The 22,257-nt window shown below is 50.4% G+C and overlaps 1 protein-coding gene across 4 annotated transcripts; it reads right to left on the bottom strand.

Moving 5' to 3' along the window:
- Positions 1-6,623: 6,623 nt before the first annotated feature.
- On the bottom strand, positions 6,624-14,384 carry SLC22A6 (solute carrier family 22 member 6). 4 transcript variants are annotated; one of them, XM_025356621.1, is made up of 10 exons: positions 13,682-14,384; positions 13,306-13,409; positions 12,901-13,055; positions 11,511-11,679; positions 10,932-11,055; positions 10,668-10,783; positions 9,422-9,636; positions 9,176-9,284; positions 7,170-7,412; positions 6,624-6,908 (listed from the first exon to the last, which is right to left on the bottom strand). In XM_025356621.1, exons 1-10 carry the CDS (start codon positions 14,048-14,050, stop codon positions 6,821-6,823), a joined length of 1,692 nt encoding a protein of 563 aa, XP_025212406.1. In that variant the 5' UTR covers positions 14,051-14,384; the 3' UTR covers positions 6,624-6,820. The 4 variants fall into 4 exon arrangements, with proteins under 4 accessions (XP_025212406.1, XP_025212407.1, XP_025212408.1 ...); XM_025356622.1 differs by having other exon boundaries at positions 7,209-7,412; XM_025356623.1 differs by having other exon boundaries at positions 7,170-7,280.
- Positions 14,385-22,257: the final 7,873 nt, after the last annotated feature.

The raw sequence follows: 22,257 nt of genomic DNA, 5'->3' as shown, positions 1-22,257 counted from the left end.
AACAAAAGCAATCATACAAGTTTTGGCAAAGATGTGGAACAACTGGATCTCTCATACACTGCTGGTGGGAATATAAAATGTTAAGAAAATTGTTTGGCTATTTCTTTTGTAAAATTTTGGCTGGTGTGACAACTCATGACTATAATCCCAGCACTTGGGGCCAGGAGTTTGAGATCAGCCTGGGTAACATGGGAAGACCCTGTCTCTACTAAAAACATGGTTTAAAATTATTAATTTATTTTTATTTTTTAGAGACAGGGTCTTGCTATATTGTCCAGGCTGGTCTTGAACTCTCGGGGTCAAGGAGTCCTCCTGCCTCAGCCTCTTGAGTTATTGGGGTTACAGGTATGAGCCACCACATCCGGCTGTTTGGCTATTTCTTAAAAAGTTAAACATATGGCTGGACGCAGTGGCTCATGCCTATAATCCCAGCTCTTTGGGATTTGGGATCTGCTGAGGCAGGCAGATCACTAGGTCAGGAGTTTGAGACAAGCCTGGCCAACATGATGAAACCCCATCTCTACTAAAAATACAACAAACAAAAACAACCCCCCAAAAAAACTACCTGGGCGGGGCGGGTGCCTGTAGTCCCAGCTACTTGGGAGGCTGAGGCAGGAGAATGGTGTCAACCTGGGAGGCAGAGTCTGCAGTGAGCCGAGATTGCGCCACTGCTCTCCAGCCTGGGCGACAGAGCAAGACTCCGTCTCGAAAAAAAAAAAAAAAAAGCTAAATTTATACCTTACATACTACTCAGCCATTCCACTCCTTGATATTTGACGATAATATAATGGAAAGATGAAACTAATCTGGGGAAGAGAATCTGGTTCAAGAGAAGTAGAAACCTATGTCCACACGAAGAAGGAGCATGAGAAAACTTTTGGTGGTGATGGATATGTTCATTGTCTTGATTGTAGTGATGGTTTCATGCATGTGTCGAAATGCATCCACTTTTACACTGTAAATATGAGCAACTCAGCATGGGCATTGTAGCGAGACTGTGTTTCTTCAAAAAAAAAATACAAACATTATCTAGGAGTGGTGGCCCTTGCCTGTAGTCCCAGCTATTCAGGAGAATTGCTTGAGCCCAGAAGGTTGAGGCTGCAGTAAGCTGTGATTGCACCACTGCACTCCAGCCTGGGGCCAAGAGCAAGAGCCTGTCTCAACAATACCACCACCACCACCACCACCTGAGCAACTGTCTGTCTGTTGTATTTCAATAAAGCTGTAAAAATATAAGATATCTTTGACTGCAAATCACAGAAAAACGAACTCACACTGGCTTAAAGTATCAGGAGGACTTAAATTTAAATTGTTACCCTTAACAATCAGAGTAGAGGTAGGTGGTGCCAGTATTGATTAAATCGGTGGGGTTAAATCATCAAACACCCAGATTAGTTCCATCTTTCCATTATATTATCCTCATTGGTTGCCTTAGTCCATGCTTTGGTTTCCCTCTGGGTTACAAGATGGCTGCCACAGTTCTGGACATCCGTCCAGACTCAACGTTGTCTGCCACTTACATCTAAACCCTACATTCAGCCCTTATAGGCTGCTTGGTCTCTTCTATGGGTGTGGTTTACATGGCACTTGCTGTTGCTACTGAAGTGCAGGATTCTCTTGGGGGAGGGTTTCAGGAGGAGCAGACCTCACTAGAATGGGTCAGGGAAGTTGAGCCTCAAGTTCATCTAGCTTATTACTGCATTTTTTTTTTTTTTTTTGAGACTGAGTCTTGCTCTTGTCGCCCAGGCTGGAGTGCAGTGGTGCGATCTCGGCTCACTGCAACCTTCATCTCCCGGGTTGAAGCTTTCCCTGCCTCCACCTCCTGAGTAGCTGGGATTACAGGTGCCTGCCACCACGCCCGGCTAATTTTTGTACTTTTAGTACAGATGGGGTTTCGCCATGTTAGCCAGGCTGGTCTTGAACTCCTGACCTCAGGTGATTCGCCTGCCTCAACCTCCCAAAGTGCTGGGATTACAGGCGTGAGCCAACACACTCAGCCATTACTACAGCATTTTTGCAGTAGACTGTTCTATGGCTATGACATGAACCACATGGAGACAGTCACATCTCAGAGAACATCCAAATGATTTTCTTGAAAGAGGAGGTGCAGTGGGGCAGTGGAGTCTACCCGGTCAGTGTTTTCCTTGTGCTTCCTGCACCTATGACACAATTTTCCTTCCACAGTTTTTAAACATAAGGAATGGTAGTGGTGGGAGGGTAGCACAGAGAAGTCTAGGAGTCCCAAACTTAAGTGTCTACAAGGGCTAGTGGCTAATTTAAACTCTGTGAATCTGACAAGCTATAAGACAATAGGGAGAGGTGAGGCCTATGATGATCCAGACATTACATCGCATCCCTACAAAAATTGTGGTGCATGGGAAAAAGAAACTCTATAGGGGCCTCCCTGGAGGAATCTAGGAACAAGGGATGAATATCAGTTTCATATTGCTGTTGTTAACAAACTGCCACAAATTTAGTGGCTTAAAACAGTATAGATTTGTTCTCTTATAATTCTGGAGGCCAGATGTCTAAAATCAATATGTCGGCGGGTCGTAGTAGCTCACACCTATAATTCTCGCATTTTGGGAGGGCAAGGCAGGCGGATCACCTGAGGTCAGGAGTTTGAGACCAGCCTGGCCAACATGGTGAAACCCTGTCCCTACTAAAAATGCAAAAATTAGCGAGGCGTGATGGTGTACTCTTGTAGTCCCAGTTATTTGGGAGGCTGAGGTGGGAGAATCACTTGAACTCGGGAGGCAGCCTGGCCAACATGGCGAAACCCCATCTCTACAAAAAATACAAAAAGTAGCTGGGCATGGTGATACATGCCTGTAATCCCAGCTACTCGGGAGGCTGAGGCAGGAGAATTGCTTGAACCCAGGAGGTGGAGGTTGCAGTGAGCTGAGATCATGCCCCTGCCCTCCAGCCTGGGTGACAGAGCAAGACTCCGCCTCAAAAAAAAAAAAAAAAAAAAAAAAAAAAACCAATATGTCAACCCAGCTGCGTTTCTTCTGCAGGCTTTAGGGGAGAATCCATTTCCTTGCCTTTTAGAGGCCATTTGCATTCTTTGGCTGGTGGTTCCNGATCGAGTCCATCCTGGCTAACACAGTGAAACCCCGTCTCTACTAAAAAATACAAAAAACTAGCCGGGCAAGGTGGCGGGCGCTTGTAGTCCCAGCTACTCGGGAGGCTGAGGCAGGAGAATGGTGTGAACCCAGGATGGGGAGCTTGCAGTGAGCTGAGATCTGGCCACTGCACTCCAGCCTGGGCTCACACCATTCTCCTGCCTCAGCCTCCCGAGTAGCTGGGACTACAAGCGCCCGCCACCTTGCCCGGCTAGTTTTTTGTATTTTTTAGTAGAGACGGGGTTTCACTGTGTTAGCCAGGATGGACTCGATCTCCTGACCTCGTGATCCGCCTGTCTCGGCCTCCCAAAGTGCTGGGATTACAGGCTTGAGCCACCGCGCCCGGCCTGAATGATAACTTATTGAATGAATTGAGGTTTATGGTCTCTGTTTTGACTTGAATGTGTTTTTTGAAAATTCTTTTTGGTCCCTTCTTGCTTCACTGCACACTCTTGCTTCTGTTGTCTCAACTACTACCCACTCTGATCGCCTGCCTTTCTCTTATAAGTACTGTTGTGACCACGTCGGGTCCACCCAGATAATCCAGGATAACATACCCCCGATCTCAAAATCCTTAATTTAATCAGAACTGCAAAACCCCTTTTACCATGTAAGGTAACATACTCACAGGTTCCAGAGATTAGGATGTGGGCATATTGGGGGTCATTATTCAGCCTCCCACATGATATGAAATTTAGCTATTTGGGCATCTGCTCTATACATGACCCAAATGGGTCATGCAAACTCCTGGGAAAGGGGAGAGAAGAGCCTAAGGGAGGGGCTTGGAGTGGTGAGAAACTGGGGCTGTCAAGGTGGGACCTGGGATGATAGCATGGAACCCTGAGAATGTGGCTTCTGGTGAGCACTCTACAGGACCAGGCAGTTGAGGATCCTCCTGAATGTGCCATCCTGGCCAGGAAATTGAGGGTGGCTACAAGGCCCTGCCAGGCTGACTGAGGATAGGACCTATGGTCAAAACTGGAGATAGGCCAGGCACGGTGGCTCATACCTGTAATCTCAGCACTTTGGGAGGCTGAGGTGAAACGGATCACTTGAGGTCAGGAGTTCAAGACCAGCCTGGCTAACATGGTGAAACCCTGTCTCTACTAAAAATAGAAAAATTAGGCAGGTGTGGTGGTGTGTGCCTGTAATCTGAGTTACTTGGGAGGCTGACATTGCAGTGAGAATCGCTTGAACCCAGGAGGCGGAGGTTGCAGTGAGCTGAGATCATGTCACTGCACTCCAGCCTGGGCAACAGAGAAAGACGTTGTCTCAGGAAAAAAAAAGAAAAAAATGGGGAGAGCATCTGAGGTCACTATGGTGGGGCATGACAGTGTCCTAACTCAGCCTCAGGGCCAAGGCTAGAGGATAGGATCTGAGCCTGTGTTTGGGGCTGACTCCTTGGGGAGGCAAAGTCAGAAGTCACTTACTGGTGACTTAGAAGTGGGAGGAAGGTTTATGGTTTAGGGTTCTCTTTTGTCAAGCACACAGGATGAGTATAGGAAGTCCCAGGCCAGGAGCTGGGAGAATGGATTCTGTGTGCATGGTCTGAGCTGGCTGAATCGGCACCCAGGACTTGTACCAGTCGGGGTGCAGCTGAGGCAGGCTACGGCTGGCTCTGGGCAGCCTTGCTGAGGCATCTGCAGATACCGGGTGATATGAGCACAGAGATGAGAGACTTGCAGGAGGAACCAGGGCATGTCAGAGTTGCTGGCAGGGTCTGGAGCCAGTAGTAGGCCAAGTCACTGGTCTCAAAACCCCGGATCTGCAGAAGCAGGGCTACATCCACGTGTCTCGTCTCCCAGTCTCAGTCCAGATGCCCCATGAGGGTCAGTCATGAGGGCAGTGCTGCCTGAGAAACTGCAGGATGAGTGGGGCTGGTGACCCTCAAGCAACCAATGGGAGCATGAGGAGTTTCAGCACCAAGGGGGAACACCAAGGCTCCAGATGTTCCAGGAGGTGAGGTGGGTTGTGGTGCTTTCTGCTGTGCCCAGATTTGCCCTGAGAGTCCTGTTGTCTGAGTTGCTATGAGCTCCCCCTGGCTGTGTGGTTTTTTTTCAGGGGATCTTCAGGCCAACCCCTCTTTCCAGGTTGCCCTAACTCAACCCGAGCCCCCGGGGTCCTACCTGCAAGGCAGTGTGTACAGCTCAAGGAATGCGGACTTTCCCCCGGGGATAAACTGGCTACTGGGGATAGGGTTCCAGGCAGAGTGCCAGTGAGCATTTATGGCAGGGCGTGGGAGGCCTCACTCCTGCCGCCTGTAGGTGCGCATAGGGCTGCCTTTCTTGGGCTGCCCCAGGCTTCCCTGAAGTGAGCTCCTTTGAGGACACAGATGCTGGACATCCTGGTCTTTTCCTGACTGTAACCCTTAAATTGCCTTACCCTAACTCATTTCACATGGTTCCTCCCATGATCATCTCCCTTCTTCCCCTATTCGTCCTTTTCAGCCCAGAAGGAAGGAGGAGAAGGGTCCTGGGGGTGAAAGAGGCTAAAGTTTCAGTGCCTCACAGCTCCTGGCAGCAGAGGGGTCAGGCGCACACATCCTGGTGCCAGATTGTCTGGATTCTAATCCTGACTCCACAATGTACCAGCTGTATGAACTGGACAGGTTACTTAACCTCTCTGTGTCTTGATTTTCTTATCTGTAAAATAGGGAATAATTGTAGTAATCTCCAAGGGTTGCTGGGAGGAGTAAATGAGTTAATATAGGCAAATGGTTTAGGACAGTGCCTGGCACATAGTTAGCGTTCCCCACAACCCCTTCCCTCTTCTCTTCCCTCCACCAGCCCAGAGCCCACAGGAGGCAGAGTAACCAAGAGAGCTCAGGTCGTGCAGCAGGCAGGATTAGGTTAGCTAGCAGGCTAATCTAGAGTGGGCTTTGAGTCCAGACCCTGTTGGAATCTAAAGATTCCATCATCCTGACCATGCTGCTAGAGGGGCCAACTTCCTGAAGTCACAGCTGTTGTCTTTCTTTTTTCTTTTTTTAATAGAGGCAGGGTCTCGCTATGTTGTCCAGGCTGGTCTTGAACTCCTGGGCGCAAGTGATCCACCCGCCTCGGCCTCCCAACATGCTAGGATTACAGGTGTGAGCCACCACACCTGGCCAGCTGTTGTCCTTTTTCTTCTGCTTTGCTGTCAGAGGTTCCCACCTGCTGTCACAGAGGGGGAGGAGCTTGAAACAAAGCCTCTGATTGGCTGCTTTCATTTCAGCCAGTCATTTCAGCTCTTGTCAATTTCTAGCCTGACAGGGAGGGGAGGAGCATTAGATATTTAGCTAAATCTCACAGGAATATTTGAATAGGTTAGAGGATGGGGGAGGGAAGAGGGAGGAAAGGAGAGATACAGAGGCGCAAAGGCAAGAGTCTTTTCTAATTGTCTAGGATGGTTTGGAAAATCCTGGGGATGGGGTGAGTGGGAGGGGACTGTATGGCCTCCGGGGCTGGAAGCTGACTAAAATGGAGTGGCCATTCCATTTGAGACAAGAGAGACATGGAGAGATGGTGTGCAGTCAAACTTTTTAATGATGTGGTTTTGGTGGGGATTATAAAGGGAGGTGGACCCCTGGGAAGGTGCTTTCCTGAACCACAGCCCCCAGACTTGGGTCACCATTTCCTCTTCCTCCTCCTTGTGTGGGTGGCCCGAGACCTGTAGGACCTTCCCTCCCTTTAGGGTTCTGTAAGGCCCCTTCTCAGTCCTCAGAGTCCATTCTTCTCTTGTGCTGAGGCCTGCAGCGGGACCATATACTTCTGGTGCTCTTGTTGCTGTGGCGTCTGTTTCCCTTTCCTGCAGGGGGCAGAAGATGGCACTCTGGGTACGTAGCCTCCAGGCCAGGCCCAGGAGATAGGGGCTCCCATGGGCTCTCCACTCAGCTGTGCCTGGCCACCTGCTCTCTGCCCCCAATGCCTACTGCTTCCCGGAGCTGGGATCCCCAGGAAGGATTCTAGGAGAAGCTCAGGCAATTGGGGACAAAGGGACACAGAGCTTTGGGCTAGAAGAGGACGCCTGGGCTTGAGTCTCCATGCCACCTCACCCTGCATGTGTGACCTGGGATAGATCCCTGCTCCTTTCTGGGTGGGGGCCCACCTGCTCTCCAGGTCCTGCACCGTGTCTGGCAGTGGCTGGCCCAGGGTCTCTGGCAGGAGGATAGTGACAGCGCTGGCGGCCACGGGAACAGCACCGTAGATGAAGAGAGGCACGGAGGGGTAGAGCTCGGCGGTCATGCTCACCAGTGGGCTCACGATGCTGCCCACTCGGGCCATGGTGCTACCCATTCCCAAGCCTGTCTGCCTGCAGGGCCCGCAGCGGATGGGTGTTGGTTAGAGTTCTGGCATGAATGCCCAGGCTCTGGTCCCATCTGGAGGGTGGCAGCTCAGGCTCAGCCCCCAGGACACTCCCAGTACCTCCTCTGTTCCCCATTTCATTAGCAAACCAATTTGGCGATTTTTTTTTTTTTTTTTTTGTAGAGATAGGGTCTCTACATTGCCAGGGCTGGTCTTAAACTCGTGGGCTCAAATGGTCCTCCCCCACCACAGCTGTTGGTGATCTTTTTCAAAAGAGAAATTGGAAAGGGTTCTGGCCAAAGAATAAGGAGACTTAAGATTGAATTTTGCCTCTGCCCTTAACTTGCTGTGTGACTTTGGGCAAGCCCCTTTCCCTCCCTGGGCTTCAGTTTCTGCTGTCAAATGATTCAGTTGTGTTACACTATGGTTCTCAGATCACCTGGAGGAATTGTGTTATAGTTGCAACCAGCCAACATACACCTATTGGATTAGAATCCCTATGGGAGGGAGCTGGAATCTGCATGTTAAGAACATTATTCATGACAGAAGAGGTTAAAAACATTGACTCAGGAGACACACTGCTTGGGGTTCAAATGCATGCTTCACCATCTGTTAGCTGTGTGATCTTGGAGAAGTCACTTAACCTCTCTTTGCCTCAGCTTTCATGTTTGTAAATGGGAATAATGATAGTGCCTACCACAATGGCTTGTTATGCAGATTAAATGAATTAATGTTTGTGAAAAGTTTAAGACACTGCCTGGTACATAGTGAGTACTTCGGATTATTGCTCTTTCATGTGAAATCGGATAAGGGCACAGGACCATGACCCTCAGGGTTCCACTCTGCAGACTTTACAGGCCCACTCCAAGTAGCCCAGGGAAGCCTGACATTTCTTTGACATATCATGTAAATTTTGCATCCCATTCTTGTTTCTTTTCTTTTCTTTTTTGAAATGGAGTCTCGCTCTGTTGCTGGGGCTGGAGTGCAGTGGCACAATCTCAGCTTACTGCAACCTCCACCTCCTGGGATGAAGCGATTCTCCTGCCTCAGCCTCCCAAGTAGCTGGGACTACAAGTGTGCACCACTACGCCCAGTTAATTTTTGTATTTTTAGTAGAGATGGAGTTTCACCATGTTGGTTGGCCAGGATGGTCTCGATCTCTTGACCTCGTGATCTGCCTGCCTCGGCCTCCCAAAGTGTTGGGATTATAGGCATGAGCCACCATGCCCGGCCCCCATTCTTGTTTCTTAATGCAAAAATACTGCCCCCCATCTTAGGACTCAAATGAGCAATACTATATTTATTCCTACTGCTGGGATATTATCAGGAGTGAATCCTGAGATAGGAAATTGCTTTCACGTTTGTGGTCTTTGCTTTCAGATGTATCACTTGGTTTATAGATGGAATGTAGGTTTGGTGGCAGCTTCTAATTTGTGTTTTGGAGATTAAGGGAGGACTTCAATTTGTTGCCTCTGAAATGTGCCTTCTTGGTTCCTTACCCTGCCCCAGTTGGTGGTTCCTTTTGAGATCTTCTTCTAGGGTCTAGTAAGGGCTTAGAGGACAGTAACACCTGTGTTAGCTAGGCCATGAGGTGTGTACTGAGTGGCTACGATGTGCCTTGCAATGGTGAGTGTTGGGAGGGGCCTTTGGGCTGGGATGTACTTGATTTAGCTCTGGGGTCCGACCTGTGCACAGGAGAATATCTTTCTCCTCTTGGAGAACAGCCTCTCCAAGGAAAGGCTGTCATTCTCCCATTAGCCTCCCACTCACCGGATCATTGTGGGATACAGTTCCCCAGTGTACAGGAAGATGCAGTTGAAGGAGGCAGCCAGACAACCCTTCCCCAGCACAGCAAGAGAGGTTCGGATAACGGACTGGTCTAGAGAGAAAGAAGGAGGGATAGCTGGAGCTTGGGAGTGGAGGCTAGGAGGAATTGGCCCCCTCCCTTCTGAGAGGTTGGGTTATATGTGGGGATGGGACTGAGGAGAAGGGGCCAAGGTGCTCTTGGGTGCTCACCCTGGGGTACCACCCCATTGAGCAGGATGCAGATGCCTGCCAGCAGCAGTGCGGCCATCTGGGCAGGCCGGCGACCCAGGGAGTTGATGACAAGGAAGCCCACAAGCTTGGCAGGTAGGTCCACAGCACCAAAGATCACCTGGATTAGGTAGATGCTGACTCCAAAGCCCTGCAGGTCCATGACCAGCCCATAGTATGCAAAGCTAGTGGCAAACCTAGCAGAGAGAAGAGAGGGATATGGAGTTTGTTAGGGAGGCTTAAAGTGGGGTCCTCTTTCAAAAGCGGGGGAGTTGCATTGGGTACCCTGCTTAAGGAGCTGGAATCTGTCTTGGCTAATATTTCTTCGTTTAACCATATAATCAAACTGCAGGGTTTAAGTATTGAGGTAGTCCTCTAATACTCCAAATTTCTCAATCTTCTGATAACTAGGGTCCCAGTTAATTGGGGGAATTTTCACTTAGTTGCTGTGTAGGATTTACGTAGGTTTAGTTCTCATCTTATCAGTTGATGCTGGGCTGAGGGAGGGCAGGTGGATATCCAAGCCATCTTCAGGGCCAAGGCAGCTGGGAGAGTACAGAGCCTTCTGGGACCTGTCCATGGTCCTGGGATGAGTGTTGTGCTTTTTAAGATGTCAAGAGCCCAAAAAACGAAGCTCAAGATTATTGGCTAGAGCCCATGACTGAGAATAAATCCCAAATTGGAAGCAAATAATTCATTGGCAGGATTGTTCCTTCTGATCATGTTTCCCTTAACTGTCATGGGATTGCTATGGTGATGGGAAGGAAGGATGATGGGGAGTGTTGCAAAGGGAAAGGAAGATTTTCTTTGGCCTTGGCCAAAGTGTTCTTTGGAGATGAGTTTTAGTCATCTTGTTGCCTGTGCCTGTGTTTCTGGCAGGCACCATCAAGCCAGTAATATCTATGAATATTTTGCAAGCCAGACTGGTTTCTGCCTTCATGATGTAAGTCTATTGACTCTGGAGCCCATTGGTCCTGATGAGGTGTCTCCATATTGGAACAGGGCTAGTGAAAGGACAAGATGGGGAGACTGGTGTCCTGTGTGGAGACTGGGACTGAGTTGAGGCTGGGGGGCATTTGGTTCCTAAGGGTGATCCCTAGTGTGGGGTTACTGCTTCTCAGCACGTCTGCTGACTTTCCTGCCCTCTTGTCTGGCCTCTTCCACCCATTGTGTCTCCTCCCGCCCCAGCTAGCCTTTTGTCTCAGTCTGTCCGTCTTTCTGGGCCTACCACAGCATGGAGAGGCAGAGGAAGAGGTGGCGGAGGGTGGGGCAGCGCAGCAGCTCCATGGCCGATGCCTGGCCTTTGCCCATGGTCAGCTCCTTCTGCAGACTGGCCCGGAGTACCTGCTGGGACCGGCAGAGCTCAGGGCCCAGGATCTTCCCAAGGAGCTCCTCCCTAATCACTTACTCAGAGGAGTTCCCTGGGCCCTGGGTTTGGGGTTTGAGGATGAAGCCCTGGGAGGTTATCATGGGAAATCTCAGGGGATCTCACCTCCATACTCAACTTGGCTCCTTCTTCCCGCTTCCCATTGATCCGGGCGACTCTCTGCAGGGCCCTCAGGGTGAGGTCCAGCCTCCCGGAGGAGGAGTGCCAGCGGGCCGACTCAATGAAGAACCTGGGAGCAGGGGTGGGGGTGGGTATCAGCATGGCTTCAGTTCCAGTCAGCTGGGTGGGGGGCTGGGGCTGGGCTTTCCAGGGGCCTGCGATGGGATTTTATTTAAGGTTGGGAACCCAGGGGCCTTGCCAAATCCCTCTCTCTAGGACCACGAGGCAGTGCCCAGCTTGGTAATGACATATTCCCCAGTCCAGAAGCTCAGCTCTTGGTTGCTGGTAGGGGGAGCAGAGCAGGCAGGCTGACTGAGTAGGGGAAGCCAGAGAATTGGATATCCTGGGGCAAAGCCTTCTCCCCGCAGCCTTGGTTTCCCTGTCTGCCACACAGAGGCATTGTACTGGGTTTGACCTTCTCTCCATTTGTGGGATGGGATGTGGGCTGAGCTCTGGGAGATGTCCTGTCCCTTACAGCCCTCTGGGCTCCTGTGGCAACCATGTCCTACCCTAGGCCCCACGCACCAGGAGTAGATGAAGAAGGCAAAAAAAGGCACAGAGATCAGCAGCTGCAGGTGGCGCCAGTGGGGCACAGCATAGGCCACACCAGCCAGGAGGAACTGGCCCAGGCTGTAGACATAGCCAATCAAGGTGCCCACGCAGGCCCGCGTGTGGATGGGCATCCACTCCACATCTGGAAAGAGGGTTAAGACAGGATGCTGCAACTACCTGGGCTGCTGGGCGAGTAAAGACCCTCCCTCCATCCAAACCTTGGCCTGTCCCAAGGCTCAGTGGAAAATGCATCGAGTAAGTTGAGTGCCGGGGTGATGAGAGCGGGGCAATTTCAGTGGAGGTATGGATGGGGAGTTGGGTTCAGAATATCCGGGAACTGCCCCCTCCACATTCTTGATTTTTTTGTTTTTTCTGCTCCTCCTCAACCCGTTCTCCTGACTAGAGTTCCTTCTCCATTGAGAGCACCTCTGGCCACTCGGTCTGTCTTCAACAGCAACCGTTCTTCTGGCCTTCCTCAGCTGTGGACTGGATTCCACTCTCACTGGCCAGAGCAGCTTGGAGGAGGCAGTGGCTCTTCTGCATCCCGGAGTCTTGAGGTGGGAGTGGGACCACCTGTCTGGTGTGGTCTGGAGAGGCCTACCTCCTGTCCAGGTGGGCTCCCCATTGGGCTGCTGGGACAGGGACTTGGATACTTAGGCTGGACTTGGGGGCTGGATTTCTTAGGTGTCTTGCCCAGGTTCTAGCCCAGTCCCGGTTAATTCGTCTAGTCCAGATAATCCCAAATCCTTGGATTTCCTTCTGTGGTTGAGGAATGACCTTGGGTAAATCCTTTCCCTTCTTCTCAGCCTCAGATTCCTCATTTGAGAAACATGGGGTAAGGGGGGGTTATCTATCAGAGGATGCACATCCATGGCCCATGGAGAGACCACACTTAGTCCACAGATGTGTCTTGTCTGCAGGATGCTGCCTCACCCTATGTTTATTATTAGAGTTAAACATTAAAAACACTGGGATATTTTACATTAATTAAAGAGGAGGGGGAAGCCATGACAGCCCTAGGATCTCCTGCCTGGAGCAGCTGTGTGCCTGGGGTGTCTCTGGATGAATGTGTCTCTCCTTTGAATACAGTTCTCACCATTCCCTAATGCCTCCTGCACCTGGCCTGCTTGGCCTCTTGCATGACCTGCTGGCTCTGACAATGGAGTTCGCAATCCTGTTTTTAAATGAGGGGTCAGGGTGGCATGAGCCTGAGAAAAAGGTTGTTCTATTGGCAGGAAGGTGAGACCCAAGAGAGAGGCTGGAGGGCAGGCAGGGCTCAGGAGGGGCAGGCTGGGAGGGGAGGCTGGAAAGGGGTTGCTGGGCTGGGTGCCCAGAGGGGAGTGGGCTGGTAAGCGTCTCTCACTCAGTGTCATGCAGTTGAGGGCGATGCCAGCCAGAGACATGCCCGAGAGGAGCCGGAAGGCGCAGTAGATGGGGAAGGTGGGTGCGAAGGCTGCACAGGTCCCTGACACAGCTGTCTGCAGGTAGTTCAAGATCAGTACCTTCCGGCGGCCTAGCCTGTGGGAGGAGGGGAGACCTGTAACACGGCCCTGGAGACTGATGGGGGCCAGGCTGAGCCAGGAGAGGAGGGCTCGCACTGGATCATGCCTAGGCTGGGGTATTTTGAGGACCTCTGTGGTATTATGAGACTGGTGCTGTAGATTCTCAAACCAGCCCCGGCTGGCAATGCCAAGCTCCCACCTAGACCCCCTGAGCCCAGCTGAGCCCCTAATCCCAGCCCAGCCCCTTGACCCTACCCAGGACTGACCTGTCTGCAAGGTAGCCGAACACCATGGCTCCGAGCAGCACCCCCACCATGTATAAGGACTGGGCCAGCTGGCGTAAGGCCCTGTGAGAGCACACGAGGTCCCACTGTGGAGAGAGGAGCAAGGGTCAGGCAGAGATGAGCCTGGCTTCAGAGAATCCCCTTCCCCTCCTTCAGCTGGTCCTCTGGGGTCCATGTCACCCTCTTCCTCTGGCATTTTGCCCTTTGCTTCTCTAGTCCTGACAGCTGAGAGCGTTTTTCTTTTTAACTCAGCAATTAAAAAACTCAGCAGTTAACTTCTCCATGTACATTTTTTTTTTTAAACAAAGGCCCCCATCTTCCCATCTTGGCCCCTGGATGGGGAGCCCCAGGTCCTCACCTCAGTCACGATGGTAGATGGGAAGGTGCTGTTGTCATAGATCCAGCCATCGGTGCAGGGCTCTGTGGCCCCCGTGCCATTGGCTTCTGTGCCATTGGGAAAGGGCGGTCCCCACTGAGGGGAGGTGAAGCGGAGGCAGGACTCAGGCTGCCCCTGCCTGTCCCGGGGCAGCCAGGCCTCCAGCCCCCCATCCTTGCTGAGGTTGGCGTTGGCAGGTGGGCGGCAGTGGTGGGTGGGGATGGCAGCAGTGAAGTTCTGCACAGTGTTGTGAGAAGCCATCAGGAGCAGGGGGAGGACCACCAGGGTGACCTGGATCTGCTGGAAGCGGCCGACACCCCCCACCTGCTGCAGGAGGTCATTAAAGGCCATTGGGCCAGGCCCAGCCCAGCGGCTGGGGGCTGAGGCCTCCCAATCCCAGGACCTCTGCCTCTCTGCCTGCCTGCCGTCCTCTGCTGGAGGAGCAGCACTGCCGTTGCCTCCGCAGCTGGGTTGCTCCGGGAGCTGAGTCCGAGCTGCTCTGTGGGGGGACAGCAGCCTCCTTGGCTGCTCCTCCTTCTTCCCCGGTCTCCCTGATCTGTCCCTCCCTTTTCCCCTTGCAGCTTCTCCTCACTTCGGGGGTCAGGGCAGCTCGGCTTTCAGGGTCGGCTGGAGGCCTGACCCTTGCATGGGCAGTTTTTAATCCTTGACCTGGAGGGAATGAGTTAAAGTGTGACTTGGTATCAGAAGGATTAACCCTCCAAGGATTCCTTGTGTCAGTGGAATTTCTCCAAGTGGTTATAAAGGGCAGGAGAGGGTGGACTGAAGCAGGAGTGGGGAGAGGGGTGTATTGGGGGGGCATCTGGGCGTCTGGGGGTAGGAGGAGCCAGAGTAGGATCTATTGGATCTATTTGTCTTTCTTTTAAGAATGAGACTGGGCTCTGGGAAGTGTGGTGGCCTCTTGAGGAGTTTCTGCCCTTTTTAGTGGATGAGATCCAAATAGTCTGCCTTTGGGAAGGGTTGCCAGGGAAATTACAGGGTGCCCAATCAAATTTGCATTTTAGGTCAATGAAGAATTTTTAAAAGTATGAGTATGTCTCTAATATTGCATGGGACATACTTATACTAAAAAATTCTTCGTTGATTTGAAATGCAAATTTGACTGGGCACCCTGTATCCTTATTTGCTAAATGTGACAGCCCCAGTCGTTGTTCTTCTGGGGACAGCTCGCATCTTATAGAACCACGGGCTTGTTCAGTTGGAAGAAACAACAGTGGTCAGAGGCTGCTCTTGGAGTGGGACCTAAGACCAATGTCATACACAACGTGGGGTGGTTCTGCAGTGGCTCTTCTGGCCCTTCCAAGGGTTGGATTTTCCCCTAGTCATATCGTCTTCTGTCCAAAGTGTCTCTTTCCTTTTCTTTTCATTTCTCTTTTCTTTTTTTTTTTCTTTTCTGACACAGTCTCACTCTGTTGCCCAGGCTGGAGTGCAATGGTGCAATCTCCCCTCCCCTCACCTCCTTTTCTCTTTTCTTTTCTTTTCTTTTCTGACACAGTCTTACTCTGTTGCCCAGGCTGGAGTGCAATGGTGCAATCTCAGTTCACTGCAACCTCCACCTCCCAGGTTCAAGCGATTCTTGTGCCTCAGCCTCCTGAGTAGCTAGGATTACAGGCATGTGCTACCACGCGTGGCTAATTTTTGTTATTTTTAGTAGAGATGGGGTTTCACCATGTTGGCCAGGCTGGTCTCGAACTCCTGACTTCAGATGATCTGCCCCCCTCGGCCTCCCAAAATGCTGGGATTACAGGCGTGAGCCACCACGACTGGCCTCTTTGCTTTATTTTTGAGATAGGATCTCACTCTGTCATCCAGGCTGGAGTGCAGTGGCACAGTCTTGGCACACTGCAGCCTTGACCTCCCTGGTCTCAGGTGATCTTCCCAGTTCAGCTTCCTGAGTAGCTAGAACTACATGTGCGCACCGGTACACATGTATTTATTTATTTATTTTTAAGAGATGTGGTTTTGCCATGTTGCCCAGGCTGGTCTTGAACTCCTGGGCTCAAGCAATCCACCTGCCTCAGCCTTCCAAATTGCTGGGATTACAGGAGTAACCCACTGCGCCCAGCCATAGTGTTATTTTTTAAAACAATGAGCATGAACTTACTGTATTTTTAGCCACAACTCTAAGATGACATGAATTCAATGACATGAATTCCTCCAACAGAGTTTTGGCTCCTGAGTCACATGTGATCAGGGAAGTGTGGAGCTCTGATTGGATGGGCTTCCATGGGATCCAGTTGGTTGGATCCCAGATTGGGGACACTGAGAGACAGTAGGTGGCAGCTTCTTGTTATTAACTTGTGCAATTCATATTATATAAAACATGGACTCTGGAGTCAGTCTACTTGGACCCACACCCTCACTCCACACTTATTGGCTGTGGAACCAGGGGCAAGTGACTAAACTCCTCTGTACCTCAGTGTCCTCATTTGCAAGATGGGGATAATAGCTGCGTTTGCTGCCTTGAGTTTTTGGAGCATTAAATGAACTAATATAGATAAGAAGCTTAAAGTAGCTCAGATGCCCTATAATTCAGTGGTTACTGACTCTTCTTGTTTGTTTCTGGTGAAAAGGTGAGACTATCACATTGATTTTAGAAGGAAAATGTGTCTAAGTACATCTTATCCGAAGAAGAGTGATTTTTGACTGAGGGTGATTTTGCCCCCCAGGGGACACTTGGCAATGTCTGGAGATATTTTTGGTTGTCACGACTCAGGATGGTGGTGGTGCTACTGGCTTTTAGTGGGTAGAGGTTAGGGATGCCGCTGAATATCCTGCAATGCACAGGACAGGCCCCCACAACAAAGAAATATCTAGACCCCCAAATGTCAGTGGTGCTGAGATTGAGAAACGCTACCTTAAAAGATGTTGCAGGCCGGGCACAGTGGCTCATGCTTATAATCCCAGCACTTTGGGAGGCTGAGGCAGGCAGATCACAAGGTCAGGAGTTTGAGACCATCCTGACTAACATGGTGAAACCCCATCTCTACTAAAAATACAAAAATTAGGTGGTGCGCACCTGTAATCCCAGCTGCTCCAAAAGGCTGAGGCAGAAGAATTGCTTGAACCTGGGAGGTGGAGGTTGCAGTGAGCTGAGATCACGCCACTGCACTCCAGTCTGGGCAACAGAGTGAGACTTCATTAAAAAAGGAAAAAAAAAAAAAAAAAAAAAAAAGATGTTGCAGAGTTTGTGTGTTTAGTAATCAATCTTATACCTGCTTGGTCAAGGAAAGATGACTCCTATCAAAATATTTCCAGGAACCCCCAGGATCTCATTTTGTGAAGAAAATGTTTTGGAAGGCAAGGAAGAGAAATCCTCCTCCTCCTTGTTCTGCTGGAGGACAGCTGGATAACCTGGCCTCCAAAGGCCTGCAGCTCTTCCCCAGCCTGGGCCCACCCAGCCACTTCCACCACTGGGGTGGCTGAATCAGGAAACCGATCTTCCTGTGTCTGCTCTAACACCCTTCTCCACTATGTCCTAGCTTGACTGTTGAGCTTGGCTTACCATGCTGGACTCTTCCTTGCCCTTTATGGTGTGTTTCCATTCTGGGTCTCTAACTGTCCCTCTAGGTAACCTGGCTCCTGCTGACTGCCCCTCCACCTAGCTTTGTCATTCTCTTGGCATGTGTCTAAACATGATGGATGATTAGGGTTCCATCGTTTTACAGAAAGCACTCTAGGTCCTATACAAATGAGCCGATGCCAAGGGTCATGAGAAGAAAGGATGTTTCTCAATTCTTTGGGGCAGAAATCTCCGTCTTGCTGTTGAAGGGATGTAGTTTGATGTCCAACTTCTCTCGTTAGAAGTCGAGATGCCCTGTTCATGTTGTGTAGTTTATGCAAACTTCAGTCTTGTGCCTGAAGCTGGGAGGGTATTTATCATTCATCAGGACCCTGAGATCCATGAAGTCTTTGATTGCTTCAGACCTATTCTGTCTAACTTCAAAGCTGAGTTCTTAACTGCTGCTGTTGAGGTGTAGACTGCCCAGCCCAAAGGGTTTTGGAAATTATCTGGGCTCATTTGTACAAAAGAGAAAAGGGGAGGCCCAGAAAGGGATGCAACTCAACCCAGCCTTCCCCCTCCCACCTGGTGTTGGTTCTGGGCTGGGACCCAGTGGGTATCCAGATGCCTGACAACATTCTCCAGGCCAAGATACATAAGAGTCCTGTGGTCTGGGGTTGCGAGGACAGCTGGACAAACAGCTTGGGGACTGTGGAGCCAGTCTCCTGCTAGGACCTGGTGCCCTCATGGGGGAGTGGGTGGAGTGTTGAGGGCAGCAGGGGATGGTGGGCCCCTACAAGCACCCTCCCTCTCTAAGCCTGTGCCAACCCCGCCTTGGAGAAGAGCTCCCTCCTGACTGCCTGAGGAGCTCCGAGCCTGGCTGAGTCTGGAAAAACCTCCATTGGAGACTCTGGGCCCTGAATTGTGTTTGGGTCCTGGGATCATCTGAGTGGCAAGGGGTTCCCAGCAGCCTCCTGGCTCATGGAGAGTTTCTGGATGGGCATACTCGCATGGCAAGTGATTTCCAGAGCCAGGAACTGTCCCTTAGGGGAAACTTCTGGGCCACTGAAACCTCACAATTGCACTTCCTTGTGCTGACTGGAATGTAGACTTAAATTCTGGTCATACTTACTGAGAAAGGGTCAAATCTGGGAATCTCTGATTGGCCCAGAGCCATAGAACCACATGCCATCTAAGTTGAACACTATCACTCAGGTAAAAACGTCTCATTGTACACATAAGGAGACCAAGGCCCAGAGCAGGCAAAGAATTTGTCCATGATCACACAGCAAGCAAGTCTGGAACTCAACTCTTTGGACTCCATTGTTCTTCCTACCATGCCAGCAGCCACCACATATCCCAGATTTTCTGGGAGAAGTCCTGATTTTGTATAACTTTATTCCATTATATACATGGGATTTAAAGTGTGGGACTACCTGTGATTTTGGTTTTTATTCTTTTGTGAGACGTTTCAAATAAATAATTTACAGATCATATAAAACAGTCTTGCTTAGATCACGTGCCCTAACCATGGGTTTGAAATGATTGACTTGGGGAGGAGTCCAGCAGATTCCAAGTGTGTGCCAGGCCCCTCGCAACATTCTGAGTAAGGAATTCTGAGATACACTGTGAGCTTTGTGCCTTGTGGCCTGATTATCCTGGCTGATGGATGGTGCAGAAATTAGAAATTCCTCCAAAGACTGCCATTTATAGACTGGACATGAGGCCAGTGACCTGTGAGTTGACACAGCATGAGGACTCTGCCCAAAAGTGGTGCTCCATATTGGATCTCCATGCATCGAGCCAGGTGGAGTCCCTGCTTAGGGACAGAAGGGAGGGAGTAGAAAAAGCAAGTGGAGCTGGGGCTGTAGAGGAATAAGCAGCAATGGAGAGGAGGAAGAATCCAGAATGGGGATTTGGGGATTGCAAGAAGAACCGGTCTTGTGAGTGGCCGGTTTGTCCTGACCAACATCCCAGTTCACCATGAGTCCTGACCATGTACCTGGAAAGCATTTTCCTGGGTGTCTTCCCTTCCCGTCATGCATGTCCTTGCAATAAGCACCCCGAAGCAGCACAGGAATAGTCATGGCCGGGACATCCTGGCAACCACTCTGAATTCTGGACAGCTGAAAGATGGGGGCATGGCAGGGTCAGTGTTCCTCCCTGAGCCTAGTCCTTCTCCCTCCAGGTTGAGACCCAGTCAAACGAAGGGGAGGCATTGCTGGCTCTGTTGTCAGCTGATCCTAGGCTCCAAGGTAGAAACTCTATAGGTAGAAACCAGGTTCCAAGATAGAAACTAGGTGGCTTCTCCCCATTCAACCCCATAGCACTTTCAGCATAAGGGCCAGATCTCAGGGGGCAGTGTGGCACAAGGCTGGTCCTAGGTGCCAGCCCCAGGTTATCTACAGGTGGGCAAGAGGGAGTCCTGCATCCAAAATGATCACAAATGGCCAGTCCCAGCAGCTTCCCACGTGGCTGGGTGACAGATGGGCTGGGATGGGAGACCCTTCTTCCCTTCTCATTCTTTTTCTTCTTGCCTCTTGATTCTCTTCCCTGACTTACCCCTGACTTCCCCTACTTATGCTTTCTAGGATCTCCTGCCAAATCATCTATGGTACTTGGACTCAAATTCTTGTCTTGGAGTCTGCTTCCAGGCAAACACCCACTAAGACACGACTGTGATCATAGTTCATTGTCTGATAAGCAGATACCCAACCCAGGCTCTGGGGCGGGCGGGGAGTCCCAGAAGGCTTTTCAGAGGAATCCATCCAAGCTAGGCCTTAAGGATGAGTTGGTGTGAGCCAAGTGCCGTGGAGTTGGATGGGGAGAAGCCAAGCGCTGGACATGGTGAAGAGCAGAGGCAGTCTAGGATCTGAAAAAAGTCAGTGGAGGCTGGATTTCTGGGTACAAGGTAGAGAGTGTTAAAAACCAAAGCTGTTGAGGCAGGTTGGGCCTGGTCATGGCAGGCCTTGTGAAAGACTTTAGATTTTATCCCAGTGGGAAGTCACCAGAATGTTGAAGCAGGGGTACAACACGACCCCTTTCATATTTATTAAGCTGTCTCTCAAATATCTAAATACAGATTTGAGAGTAATTAGCTCTGTGTCTGATAATTAAAGCCCTGTAGTATGTCTGAGTTGTCCAATGTGGTAGCCAGTAGCCACTACTGAGTGCTTGAATTGAGTTAGTCCAAACTGAAATATGCTGCTAGTGGAAAATACACACCAGAATTTGAAGACTTAGTTTGAATTTAAGGTTATAAAATATCTAATTAATAATGTTCATATTGATTAATCCTGAAATGCAATATTTGAAGATACTGGGCCAAACAAATATTATTATATTATATATATAATATACTCAAGATTAATCTCACCTGTTTTCTTTTAGCTTTTTAAAAATGGCTACTAGATGATTTAGAATTACATACGTGGCTTACACTCTATTTCCCCTGGACAGTGCTGGAGAAGAATGTTACAGGAAGAGGTCCTAGGAAAGATTCCTGGGGAACATCAGTGTTGAAGAGACGATAGAGGGAGAGGATCTGCTTTTGGAGCTGTTTGGTTACAAGGAGCAGCCCATCAAGTTAGCTTAAACAGAAAGGGGAATTTATTTGGAGAATTCAGGGATATTTCATAGAATCCCAAGGTAAAAAGCGCATCCAGGGCTGATGAGGAACCGAGACCTGGAATTCGTTAAGAACCAGTGGAAGTCGCCTCACCAGCTCTTTTCATCTGGGCCCATGTGGTCTCTTGTTCTCTTTTTCTCTGTGCGCCTGCCGTACTCTCTTGCTGCAACTGGCCTTGTCTGCTCTATCTGCGTCTGGGCCAGCCTAGCCTCATGCTAGCTTGCCTTCCCACGGCAAGGACAAAGAGATGGATAAGAACCTCTAAGATCTCAAATCCTAGCCTAGGAAAGAGTATGTGATCAATGAGATTTGGATCTGGAGTGCTCTCTGGTCTAGTTGGTCACTACCAGAGATGGTGGGTCATGGAACTGTTCAGTTGGCAGATTCTGGGGATGCAGATCCTTAGAGAAGGGGTTGGGGCAGGATAGGCAAAAGTGAACACTGCAGCATTTACAGGATACCCCAGAGGGGCCTGAGAAGGAGTAGCCAGTGTGTGGGAGGGAGCTGCAAACACATGGCCTCTCAGAAACCAAGGAAGAAGAGAGTGACCAGTAGGACCAAATCTGCCGAAAGGGCAGTAAGAGGAGGGCTGAAGAGTGACTTATGGATTCAGCACAGGGAGGTGATGAGCGTTCTTGGTGAAAGCAGTTCCAAGGGGAGAAGGGGTAGGGGCCGGAGTGCAGTGGGGGAGATGTATGAGGCTAGAAGGTAGATACAGGGAGGCAGACAGTTCCTTTATGAAGTCTGGCTTCAAAGGGGAGAAAGGGCCAGTGTGGCCCCTGGAAGGAGATACAGCAGCCTGGCATGTGTTTGCTTTGATTTTTGTTAAGTTGGGAGAAGCCTAAGCTTATTTAACTGGTGATGGGCAGCAGCCAGGATAGAGGGAATGGGCAGAGACCCCAGAGGGAAAGGGATGGCTGCCGGTGGGAGAGGCTGGATGTGGAGGGACTGGCTGTTCTCCTGCGGCTGGAGGGAACCGGGAACATGGCAGCAGACACTGACAGCGGTCAACTACCATTGTAGTTTTCTCAGTTAACAGGAGAAAAACTCTCTGTTGGGCATGGGGCTGAGATATAGGTCAGAGATTTGGGGTGATCAGGGGAAGGGAATCAGGATTGGTGGGGCTCTGGCTTCTGTCTGCAGCCACTCTGGGCTTGGTCAGTCATCTGCTCACATGCATACTGGGACATGTAGACACACATATGTATTTTCATGCACAGGTGTGGTGTACACACCTCAGAGCACTCACACGTGCTTGCTCATGTTCACATCAGTCCAGCTTGCATGTACCTGTGGTGCCTGTACACAGGCCTGTCGTACATGAAAGTGTGGATGGACAGATGTGCATGCTCACATGTCCACACAGTGGCCAGCTCCCATCCCCACCCCCACTCCTGAACATCATGGCTT

Source organism: Theropithecus gelada, chromosome 14 (genome assembly GCF_003255815.1).
Source record: "Theropithecus gelada isolate Dixy chromosome 14, Tgel_1.0, whole genome shotgun sequence".
In the NCBI taxonomy this organism is placed as follows: Eukaryota; Metazoa; Chordata; class Mammalia; order Primates; family Cercopithecidae; genus Theropithecus; species Theropithecus gelada.
The sequence above is the reverse complement of the archived record's forward strand: the minus strand, read 5'-3'. Positions and strand labels throughout refer to the sequence as shown.

What these genes read in the sequence shown, in the direction of transcription:
- SLC22A6 (XM_025356621.1), bottom strand. Translation starts at nt 14,050, where the DNA reads ATGGCCTTTAATGACCTCCTGCAGCAGGTGGGGGGTGTCGGCCGCTTC. An exon ending in GAGCCAAGTTGAGTATGGAG is followed by an intron (nt 10,784 to 10,931) that starts GTGAGATCCCCT and finishes CGGTCCCAGCAG; the next exon opens with GTACTCCGGGCCAGTCTGCA. An exon ending in CTGTATCCCACAATGATCCG is followed by an intron (nt 7,413 to 9,175) that starts GTGAGTGGGAGG and finishes CGGGCCCTGCAG; the next exon opens with GCAGACAGGCTTGGGAATGG.